The sequence below is a fragment of the Nicotiana tomentosiformis genome, chromosome 7 (genome assembly GCF_000390325.3).
Source record: "Nicotiana tomentosiformis chromosome 7, ASM39032v3, whole genome shotgun sequence".
Lineage (NCBI taxonomy): Eukaryota > Viridiplantae > Streptophyta > Magnoliopsida > Solanales > Solanaceae > Nicotiana > Nicotiana tomentosiformis.
The window spans coordinates 129,502,829-129,515,014 of NC_090818.1; the positions used below are offsets into that span (position 1 = coordinate 129,502,829).

The following is a 12,186-nucleotide window of genomic DNA, read 5'->3' on the forward strand; positions in this document are numbered from 1 at the left end:
ACTCCAAAGAAGCAGTGAAAGTAAATCTCGTGTCAAAAGAGGAGTTCGAAGCCTTGACCTCTCACCCAATTTCTAAAGTTAACAACCATCAGGCTAGTAAGGTTCTCTGTTGCAAGTGGTGTCACCTTTAGTATTTGTATCTCGTATTTTTGTTTTACTTATTTTATATATATATATATATATATATATATATATATATATATATATATATATATATAGTAGTAAATTTCGACGAAGCAGTGTCCCGTGACACTGCTTGGGTCCATATAAATCCGCTCCTGCCTCGCGCTAAATCCTGTAACTTACAGGATTTAAAACTTACAGGCTGTAAGTTTTTCACGCTTAAATCCTTGGTTTTCTTTGAATTGTGTTTCATTTTCCTTTGTCTTCCACATGGGGGACAAACACCAAAAGTTGTCCCCCGTCTCCTTATTTATTTATCTTTTTTTTTCCGTATTTTATTCAATTTTGCTCCAAATATCTTTAGCTTGACACCGCTTTATTAATCCTACACAGTTAAAATTTAATATTAAGTATAAAATAATATAATTAATACTCAAAAGACGATTAAAAATACTAAAATATAAGGCAACAATGAGTAAATATATTTATTTTTGACCGAACATAAGCCCGTTAGAAAAGTGGATAGTAGTTATTAAAATATATTAGCAACAAAACCTAACCAAAATTTATGGTATTCACCAGATTAAGTTGTTACCTTGATTTGTGTTCTGTTGTATGTATAAGTTATGTGAACTAATACATCACTAGATTGGATAACAGCTGGATAAGAGAACTCTCCCACAGTCTCCTCAAGTGTAACAACATCGTGCCACGAGTCTCCATCATCTTCTGAGAGTGTTACCTTTAGCACACCCCTAGAAATTGTATTGTACGCGAGCAAAAAACAACCATCTTTCAGCTTTGTTCCATCAATCCCTGCTTAGCAAGTAATCACAAAAGCCATAACTATGTTGGAATGAATAGTTGCTTCTCATACTCTTGTGGAAAGTCATATTACTAATGTTCACACCTACAGTTTCTGAAAGCATGTAAGTTTGATCACCTGTAAAATTAGTGGCGGAGCTATATGCACCCAAGGGGTGTCTTCGTCGGAAAATTACATTGTTTAGCTCGCTAATTTTTTAAAAAAATATGTATATATACTATATAAAGACACCCATTGATTTCTTGGTGAGTTTGTTTCTTTATATTTTGACTCCACTTAATAAAAATCCCAGCTCTGCCGTTGTGTAAAATCTCGTAGCTAAGGAAACCTATGAAGAAACAAAATGTAACCATGGTACATAATTTTCAAACACCCTAAAGATGAATTGCATTTCTTAAATAGTTACCTGAGTTAGGATTCGGCAGTTCAGTAGGCTTTGCATAACTCCAAGTATAACCACTGTAGCACTGTCATGGGACTCCGACATGCAGATCTTATTAATGCCAGTGAATGATCTTAGAAGACCACGCAACGTCCCATTTGCAGTCTGGTAAGGGGCGGGTTGAATCACACTAAGAGGGTTATCTTATTCTCGATGTATATTGGACCGTACTTCCTCCATGTCCTACCTGAATCGGCAGTCATCTGTAGTAAAGAAACAGAATCCACCCTTTAGTTCCATTAGAACACAGTAGAAATGGATACTTAGCCTTTGCCAACTATTTTGTACTGCCTCAAGTGGCGAAGCCACATGGTTACAAGCTTCTTCGAAAAATTGCACTGTGTATATAGATAAAATATTACGTTTTAGAGGTATCTAACACATATTGAATACCTTTTGTCGGGATTTATTTTTCACTTCTTACAAATTTGAATACCCTTGAGTAAATTCCTAGTTTCGTCACTGACTACCTCCATCCATGCTCCCCAAGAGTTCCAACTCTCCACAGATGATCCACAAAGCAAGTGTTGGCCCAAGTGAAGTTTGTTTTGAAGAAAGACAAAGGAACTCAGGCATGAACCAGGTACATCACCTGTGTACGCAAACACGGGCAAATTCGAGTATAAGGGATGCACGTGAAGGAGATAAGCTTAACTTGTTATATCTGATATCCTCTGATCGAAAAGGTTGCATAATTGATAAGGAGAAGGATTCCTTACTCAAAGAGAACACTATCCAAGATAAGGGAGAAGTTAGAAGTTGAGGATAACTAGAACTCTTTCACCAAGGAAGAGTAGCATTAGAACTCTAGTTATTTCTCATTCTACTAACTCTATATATTGCAGGAAGTTCTCATTCTACAGGCACGCACAAAAGCTGAAGTTAAACGTGAGTTGAGAGCAAAATAGCAAGGCATTTTGCAAACAATTCTTGTGTGATTCAAGTGTGCGAACCTGAGGCTACATGAACCAGATAGAAGAACCAGTTTCAAGCGTCTGTCTTTTATTCTAGTTCAATTGTAGTAGGTATTTTCTAGTTGTACCTTTCAGCTTTATCTAGAAGGAATTGTATTAGGTACTCTGAGTATTCAAGTTAGAGTTAACTTGAAATTATCGCAACAGTTAGAGTTTGGCTGCCACAATGAGATTAGAGTTAATCCTTAGGTTTACAAAGAGTTTTGTAAATACTGTTTTGGCTCATTAATTTAGTGAAGTATTGAGAAAAATCCTACTGAGTAGTAGGTTTTCACCTTTTGAGCCGGGTGTTTTCCACGTAAAAATACTTGTGTTCTTTACTTTCCGCATTTACTATTTCTACAACAGTAGTATAAGGAACACTTCCTTCTATAATCAATGGACGCGAAAATTAAACACCACACGGTGCCTTATTTTTTATTGGCCCCAATATAATCAGGAGGAAATTGTTCTCTTACTGTCCATGTAACACCACCATCATAAGATCGCTTCAAGCATCCACTCCATCTAATGTATAAAAACCATCAGCAAGCATCGGGAGCACAAAATATAGTGGACAAGTTCAATAATTTCAATTTCAGTTGGTTATATAACATGCTCATTGACTAAATTTCTTTTAATTGAATTATGAATTATTATAAGTATAATCAACCATAAATTTTGGAATTAATTTAGAATTTAGAAATGGTGAGAAAAAACGTTTTAGAAAATTTTAGCCAAATAATTTGGTTGACCTTTTTTGGAATGGTGACTAGGTCATCTGTTTTTCTAATTTTCTTTGACCTTTGGAATTGTGACTAGGTCAGCTTTCGAGAAATTGCAGATTCTGTTAAGCATTTAACAAGCTCGATGACTCTCTAAAACTTAGAGAACCTTGACCTCAGAAAACAACATATTAATGCATTAAGGGATGAAATGAGAAAAGTAACTAAGGCATCAATGTTAGTACATGTTTTGAGCAGTACAACAGTGATATCAAATACTAAGTATAACTGTTTAATGAAAAATATATAAGAAATGAAGGAAGCTATAAAGTATTGGCGCTGAAGAGTTTTATTAGTTTTGTCCCTAGTAAAAGGCAAGTTTGAACGTAATCCCATGGACCTGGTAAGTCATTATCGCATTCAACAAAATAGAAAAGATAGTGTAACTCGAATACTATGCATGACCAAGGAGTCATATACATGAGAATGAAATCTAGCTCAATATTATTGCATAAAAACAAGAAGCCAATGCATTTGAAGAAAATATTAAATTTTTTCAACTCTGTTATGATTAATAAGATTTTAACCAGGTTGTAAGGAAATGCAAAAAGACTTAAAATATTACTCCTATTGACTTTGTGCGCAAAACACAGCTTTGGTATGAAATGCAACACCTTTGACTTTATGCACAAAACAAAGCAAGGTATGTGAATAAATTTGTGTTTATTTTGAAATTTGATTGTGACTTCATGTCCTATGCATTAACAGTTTTCTTAACACTCTTGTAGTAGTTCATGCTAATACAAAAATTATCTTAGCTCTTCAAGTTTCACGTATTGATGGAAGGTAAGTAGCAAGACACGTCGTTTTATTTTTCCAGTGAGACGCTGAAAATGTTTAACAAATACATGCCTATAAACTGTACTCTCCTCGTAGTAAATTATTGTGTTATCGGTGTTTTCTGGTGAACAATATCACATTGTATCATTCAATGAAACTTAATTGTAGAAAAAAGATCTGACTATAAAATATTAGCTTTGAAACTAATAGCTCCAACATCTTATGTATATCTAGAGTCTGGTTAGAGATCTCCATAATATAATTAGCCACTAGATTAAAAGGGAAGCCTGAATACTTACTTTTGTACCTCTTGCCCAATTTTATAGAATAAGAGTATTTCACTAGAAGGAAGCTTAAACAATACAGGGTTCCACATTGAGACATTAAATTCCTCATCAGCAATTACAGAAGCGTTTCAATGGTCATCCTGCTCAAAATGTTCCATGTTTTCAATTGAATTATCCTATAACAGTTTGAAAAGGTAAGTCATCTGAGGATTTCACATGTGAATAAGTTTGAAATGATATTTAGGGAAGGTCAATTTGGTAAGTGTTAAACTTAGAGATTGACCGGATTTGATGAAGCCATGCTTAGGGTTTTTAGAGAGGGAAGGGGGAAGACAGATGAGCAATAACTGTGTATTCTCTTATTTGGAAAAACATTATCCCTAGAATCTTCTCTTAGCCCCTTTATCTGTTTTGGGCCTCTTATTTACAAAGAATACAAATAAATACAGATAATAGGCATGTGGCCCAACTAGTTAAACTAGCCCAATATATAATATGTCCAGTGTCATGTAACTCCAATACCCCTCCTCAAGTTGGAGGGTGGACACACGCCCAACTTGCTCGATAAGGTGCGATATTGCAATCCTGTCAAAGACTTAGTAAAAATATCAGCCATTTGAACAAGTAGGAACATGAGACAAGGAAATGAGCCCATCAGCTAACTTGGTACGAATGAAGTGACAGTCTACTTTGATATGTTTAGTATGCTCATGAAATACAGGATTTTTGGCTATGTGAATTGCAGTCTTGCTGTCATACAACAGAGGAACTGGAGTAGCAAAAGGAATACTCAGATCAGCCAACAACCTGACAACCCAAGCCAACTCTGCAACCACCTAACTTATGGCTATGTATTCAGCTTCAGCAGAGGATAAAGAAATAATAGGCTGCTTCTTAGACTTCCAACTAATGAGGTTGCCCCCTAGATGAATGCAAAATCCAGTAACAGACCTCCTAGAGGCTGGGCATGCAGCCCAATCACTATCACAGCTAGCTAACAAAGAGAAATCAGAGGGGTTGTTAAGAAACACCCCATGATCAATAGTACCCTTCAAATACCTCAAAACATGTAAGGCAAGTGTCATGTGAGGAAGTCTAGGAGCCTGTAGAAATTGGCTTAGATGTTGGACAGTGAAAGATAGGTCTGGATTAGTATGAGTTAAGTAATTCAGCTTCCCAACCAAGCTCCTATATTTGTCAGGTTGGGGCAACAGATCACCAAGACCAGAATGCAGCTTATATGAATTGTCTAATGGACTAACAACCTCAGAAACATCAGAATAATGGTATTCAGCAAGCAAATCAGTAATAAACTTCTTTTGATGCAAAACAACACCTGATTTGTGATAAAATACCTCAATACCCAAAAAGTAATTAAGAAGTCCCAAGTCTATAATCTTGAATTGAGCATCTAAGAAAGACTTAAGGGTAGAAATCTCAAATAAATCATCTCCAGATAGTATGATGTCATCCACATAAACAGCAATGAAAACAATAGAGGTCTTAGTCTTCTTAACAAACAATGAATAATCATTCAAAGAGTGAGTGTAGCCTCTAGAGCAAAGAGCTTGTGACAACTTTGCATACCAATGTCTAGATGCTTGTCTAAGCCCATAAAGAGATTTTTGAAGTTTGCATACCAAAGGGGAAGAAGTAGAAGAGTCGGAAGGAATAGAAAGCCCAGGAGAAAGCTTCATGTAGACCTCCTCGTCTAGGTCACCATACAAAAAGGCATTGTTTACATCTAGTTGAAACAAAGGCCATTACTTTTTAACTGCAACAGCAATCAAGCATCTCACGGTGCACATCTTGACAACATGGGAGAAGGTTTCATTAAAATCAATCCCTTCTACCTGAGTGTCCCTTCTAACCACCAATCTAGCCTTGAATATCTCCACACTACCATCAGCTTTATATTAAATCTTATAAATTCATTTACAACCTATAGGCTTCTTTCCAACGGGGAGTTCCACAATTTTCCAGGTCTGATTGGCTTCTAAGGTTTCAAACTCTTTGACCATAACTTACTGCCAGTTAGGGCTGGCAACAGCCTAAGTGTAGGAATTAGGTTCAATAGAAAGGGAGGAATGAGTGGAAGAAGGAAGTTGTACAACAAAGTCACTCAAATGAGATGGTATTTGGTGGGTTCAAGAACTCTTTCTAAGTGCAGGAGTAGGATGAATTAGAGGTGCTGACTGAGCAGGGTCAGGAATATATAGTGGGGAAGCTGGCTGAACAGGGGCAGATGTAGTATGAGCAGGTACAGGTGAAACAGCTGAAATAATGACATTAGAAGAAGATGATGCAGTAGGAGTAGAAATAGAAAAGTCAGAAGGAACATCAGAAGAGAATATGGGAATAGAAAGAGATGGAGTAGAGTAAGAAGATACCAATTAATAAGGAAACACAGATTCATGGAAAATAACATCTATAGAGAACAAAACTGATTTAGTATGCAGGTTATATAGCTTATAACCCTTTTTAGCATAAGGGTACCCAATGAAAACACAAGGGGAAGCTCTTGGTTGAAATTTGTCCCTATGGCATTTGGGCACAGTGGCATAATATAAACAACCAAAAGATTTCAAGTTGGAGTATGAAGGTGGACTGCCATATAGAACTTCAAATGGTGTCTTGTTGGACAAAACTGAAGAGGGAAACCTATTTATAAGGTAGGTTGTTGTTAATACACAATCACTCCAAAACTTGGTGGGGAGTTTGGATTGAAACAATAAGGCTCTTAAAGTTTCAAGAAGATGCGTGTGCTTTCTTTCTACCACCCCATTCTGTTGGGGGGTGTGGGGACAGGTGGTTTGATAGATTATTCCAGTTTTAGAGAAGAATTAAACAGCTGAATTGGAAGACCCAAGTTCTAAGACATTGTCACTCCTAATGACTTTTATGGAAAGTTGAAATTGAGTTTTGACCATTGCTATAAATGCCTTAATCAAGGTGAAGGCATAGCTTTTGAAGTGCAACAGGTGTGTCCAGGTTGCCCTGCTGTAATCATCAACTATCATCAAAACATATCTTGTCCCAGAATAGGATTGAGTGTGTTAAGGTCCCCAGGTATCCACATGTATAAGTTGAAACTGAGCAATAGAATGAGAAGAGCTATTTGGAAAGGACAATCTAGGTTGTCTTGCTAAAGGACAAACATGACAAATGAAAGACTACTTTGCTGATAAACTAGAGGAAATAGAAGGTATATTTTTTATCTGTGCAAAAGGAACATGACCTAATCTGTGATGCCAAAGAACATCATTTTTATTTATATGTTGATGACTATTACAAGTTGGTAAAGAAACAGGATTGTGAAGAGAATCCAGAACATCTACATTTGCATTCAATGGAAAATCATTTACTTTTGCTATGGTATTAAAGCTAGAAACAAGTGAATTAGAAACAACAGAAATAGGAGTAGACTATTTAATGTTATCCATGGCATTATGAGAAATAGGTGCAGAGTAATCAAAATTATCAGAGATGAGGTGTGCAACAGAAGTAGATTGGTTGAAGTAGAATTTGTATAGTCCATGGTAATGTTGAAAAGAAGAGTTTTATTTGAAGTCATATGATCAGTGGCACCAGAATCCACTATCCATATCCTTCCATCTACACTAGTCAACATGCGCATATTAGAATTACCATTCAAACACACAGCAAGGAAGAAGAACTACCAGCAAAATTTGCAGAGTCCATAATGGCAGGTTGTGATGATGATTCATTGAGACCAGATTGTTGAAGAAGACTCGTCAATTGAGTATACTGATCTCTAGTAAAACCAGGTACCAGTAGATCCTCAGCATGTGAAGGAGTATGATCAGGAAACCTAGAAGACTGCCCTTGTACATTAGCAGCAGTACCAAATTTCTTACCCTTTGTGAACTTGAAGTTCTGGGAAAAACCATGCAACTTATAGCATTTTTCAATTGTATGAACAGCCTTCTTACAGTACTTACAAAACAGCAAAGCTTTGTTGTGATCAGAATTGAAACTCTGACTAGGTTGATCAAATTTTAGTTTTTGTGGATATTGTTGTTGAGGTGAAAACTGAGGAGGAAATTTGTTAGAATTTGCATGGGAAGAGGCTCATTCAGAATAAGCCTGTGCATTTGGAAGGACTTGTCTTTGTTTTTCATCTTGGAGAAGTATATTATAGACATTATCAAGGGATGGCAATGGGTGCATCATTAGGATATTGCTTCTAACTCCTACATAAACTTCATTTAGACCCATTAAAAATTGATGAAACTTATCTTCTTCCTTTTCTTTTTGGAGACCTTCTTTAGCAGCACAAGAATAAGCACTAGCATGACTGCTGTGCATAATCTCCAGCTCATCCCAAAGTTTCTTAAGTTTATTAAAGTAGGAGGCAATATCTAGAGATCCTTGGTAAGTGGAAGAAAGTTCTCTTTTAATCTCAAAGACTTTAGTCCCACTAACAGTCCCATATCTGTTATTTAGTTGCTTCCAAATACTCTCAGCTTTCTCTGAATATTGTACACTCTTAGCAATGTCCGGGGATAAGGAATTGGTTAACCATAATATAACCATGTTGTTACATCTATCCCATTGCCTATATTGTGGAGAGGTCTCAGCAGGTTTAGTGCACGAACCATCTATAAAACTTATTTTGCTTTTAGCGAACAGAGAAACTATCATATTATGCTTCCAACCCCCAAAACCTGTCCCGGAGAAGGGCACACTAACAAGAGAAACGATCGGGACATCAGAAGGAAGGAGAAACAAGGGACTAGTAGGTTCAGGAATGTAAGGACCAATATTTGAACTGGAATCACCCATAATTTTCAAAAAAATTCTCAAAAAACAAACAACTAATTTCTGATAACAGACAATCACCTAACACAACAAAATCAATAGATGTGTAAAAACAAGAAAGAGTGTACCAAAACTTCTTCGCGACCTGAAGAAGTAAAAGGCCTTGAAGATTATTCAGATCTGAAACCCTAGCTTCGAAGAAAACCTCCAAAAACTCCAATGAATGGATGAATCGTACAAGTCTCCTAGAGATTGACTACGTTCCAACGTAATCGAGCAAAAGACCAGTAGAACAAACGAAAATCAGAAGAAAATTCCGACCTCAAGACCGGCAAAGAACAGACGAGAAATTCTGGTGAATAAGGAACTAAAACCTCCAGGGGTAACACCACTGAGATTAGAGGATAAAGGATCGACAATTTCATGGCTCTGATACCATGTTAAACTCAGAGATTGACCGGATTTGATGAAGCCATGCTTAGGGTTTTTAGAGAGAGAAGGGAGAAGACAGACGAGCAAAAACTGTGTATTCTCTTATTTGGAAAAACACTATCCCTAAAATCTTTTCTTAGCCCCTTTATCTGTTCTGGGCCTCTTATTTACAAAGAATACAAATAAATACAAATAATGGGCTTGTGGCCCAACTAGCTAAACTATCCCAATATGTAATATGTCCAGTGTCGTGTAACTCTAACAGTAAGATTCGCAATGACTTAGCTGATATTAATGAACTATAAACTGAAACCATCTGCTCAAATATTGGTTTGCAAGTAAAATGCTGATGTATATTATACAAAGAAAACACGGCATACCACCAAAAAGATAGAGAACTCAAGTTAAGTTGTACAGGATGTGATTACCTTAAAAGTTTGTATCCAAATTTTCACATCAGGAGCTCCCTCAACTGTACCACCAAAATAAGCAACCAAGAATGTCTTTATTCACCTTTATAAAAACCAAATCAGTCACAATCTCAGTCCATCAGTCAATGAAAAAATAAAAGTCAATCTACCTAATGACTGAACTTGAACTAACATTTATCACAACCTCAACAATAGTAGAAGCATGACAATTATTGAACGGGGCTGAATTAGCTGCAAAGGTGAACTCCTCTACCAATGGAACCCATGACCGATTATCAATCTCCATTTTGACAATTGCTGTGGTACTAGTTAGTACTCTTCTTTCCTCATTGTATTAAGTAGATCAGACACAAGTAAGGTGCTTTGAAGTTGAAGAAGCAAATATATTTAAATTGTGGGGAAAAGAAATAAATACTCTCTTTGTCCCAAAAAAATTGACACTATTTCTATATTAGTCCGTTCCAAACAGAATACCTTTCTGAATATGGACACAATTTAACTGGAACTTCTCACGATAAACTTTTATAATCATACAAATATTATGGCATATTTAAGACTACAAGTTTAAAAAAAAAAAAAAAATTCTTAAACTACATATTAAATCAAATTATACCATATAAATCAAAACTCATGGAGTAACATAAAGGAAAAAAGGAGTGATTTATTCAAAGAATAAACCCCTCTTTAAGAACCCAGAATAACTCAAAATACTGTAAAAGACAATGATGATGATGATGATGATGATGATGATGATGATGATGATGATGATGATGATGATGATGATGATGATGATGATGATGATGATGATGATGATGATGATGATGATGATGATGATGATGATGATGATGATGATGATGATAGACTTCTGTCTATGATGTTGGGTGTTCAAGCCATGAGTGCATTGTGATTTTTGTGACGGTTTTTTAGGCTAGGATTGTTATGAGCATGTTGTCTTTGTTTGAATATTTTTGAAGTTTGGCATAAGAAAAGGGAAGTGTATGTGATTGCATATGCTAAAGTTGAATTGTTGCAATTAACCATGGTTATTGGTGTAGTGTGCCTCAATTGTCTAAAAACAAAGTGCTCAAGGATAGTGTGAATTGTTAGTTGACTCGAGGACGAGCAATGTTTAAGTGTGGAGTAGTGATGTTTGGCTATAATTATATATTTTTAGTTCATTACTTACCTTACATTTTGGTGCTTTAATGCTAAACTATATTATATTTGTGCTTAATTGAGTTTATTTTATGTGTAGTACGTTGAAGACAAACTTGGAAGCAAAATAGAAATTTTATGTGTATTTTATTTATTACAAGAGTGGTTCGTGAATTTGATGACGGAAAATATTATTATGTATAATTGTGCAATGTTTGAAGACAAAACAAAAGAAGACAAAATGAAATAATGCAAAGGATTTTTGAAAAAGAAGAGAAAACGTTAATTTGAAGAGTTAGGCAGCAGAATTGAATTGAGGAAGCAGTCAGGCTACGCGAGGATATTTGCTCGCTAAAAAGTTGGCGACGCACGGTGTAAGGCGAGCTGGAGGCGCGCGGCAAAGCAGGCTAGGCGCGGTCTGTCGCGAGTAACGCGTGGTCCGGGTTTCAAACTTATTTAGTCTCCTTTTTTATTTTGAACTGGGTTATTTCGTCTGGGCCTTTTCCCTATACATATAAATAGTTATAAAATACTTTTTTTTAGAGGAGACGGAGAGGGGACCGAGATTAGACCTGGAATTTTGACCTAAGGAGGCAAGAACATACTAGGAGCAAGGCGGGAAATTCTTCTACGAGTTTTTCACTGCCTTCTTCCTATTTCCATTATTGGTTATGAATTCTAGTATTGTAGTTTTGCATACTATTATGAATAGCTAATTTGTTATCTAGAGTTTTGATAGAACCCTTTGTAGGATAAATTCTCGTTATGTTTTTATATAATTGAGCCGTTAGATTTCTCTACTTGTTCAACTACGTTATTATTGTGGTTGGTTGAAGAGATCTCAATCGATTATGCCTATTTAGTGTCTATTACTCGGAAGACAGTGCATATTTAGGTAGTTGTTGAACAACATCACTCTTAACGTATATGAGGGATCAATACGAAGGATTTAAAGGTGTGATTAGTAATAACAAAATTTTGGTGCGATCCGAGCGAGCCGTACTTAGTGCCAGCTAGCGTAATTCGGAAGAATATATATAGTAAATTATGGTAGTTACTCGGAAGAGAATTACGACACTCAGAGCGCTCATGATCGGTAAGAAAACTTAGGCTAAATTTTAGAAGGCATAGCGGGAAGGATTCCGACAATTGAAAAAATCATAACTCTAGACATTTGTAGTCTTGTCTCA

The 12,186-nt window shown here is 36.1% G+C and overlaps 2 protein-coding genes across 2 annotated transcripts; both read right to left on the bottom strand.

Moving 5' to 3' along the window:
- Positions 1 to 705: 705 nt before the first annotated feature.
- Positions 706 to 2,695, bottom strand: LOC104101126 (uncharacterized). The gene is given in 6 exon segments (XM_018772411.2): positions 706 to 939; positions 1,356 to 1,410; positions 1,413 to 1,529; positions 1,532 to 1,594; positions 1,862 to 1,983; positions 2,674 to 2,695. Coding segments are annotated over 6 exon segments (612 nt in total). The 3' UTR covers position 706.
- Positions 2,696 to 5,032: 2,337 nt separating this feature from the next.
- Positions 5,033 to 10,127, bottom strand: LOC108945969 (uncharacterized). The gene is made up of 7 exons (XM_070181174.1): positions 10,014 to 10,127; positions 9,839 to 9,913; positions 8,361 to 9,059; positions 7,858 to 8,249; positions 7,489 to 7,580; positions 6,352 to 6,471; positions 5,033 to 5,940 (listed from the first exon to the last, which is right to left on the bottom strand). Exons 1-7 carry the CDS (start codon positions 10,125 to 10,127, stop codon positions 5,033 to 5,035), a joined length of 2,400 nt encoding a protein of 799 aa, XP_070037275.1.
- Between the last annotated feature and the right edge of the window lie 2,059 nt (positions 10,128 to 12,186).

Bases quoted from the DNA above. Each gene is read 5' to 3' on its own strand.
- LOC108945969 (XM_070181174.1), bottom strand. From the start codon at position 10,127: ATGGAGATTGATAATCGGTCATGGGTTCCATTGGTAGAGGAGTTCACC. The intron at 9,060-9,838 runs GTAATCACATCC...TTGTTGTGTTAG, and splicing joins TTTGGATACAAACTTTTAAG to GTGATTGTCTGTTATCAGAA. The intron at 5,941-6,351 runs GTTCTTGAACCC...TGTTTCAACTAG, and splicing joins TACTCCTGCACTTAGAAAGA to ATGTAAACAATGCCTTTTTG.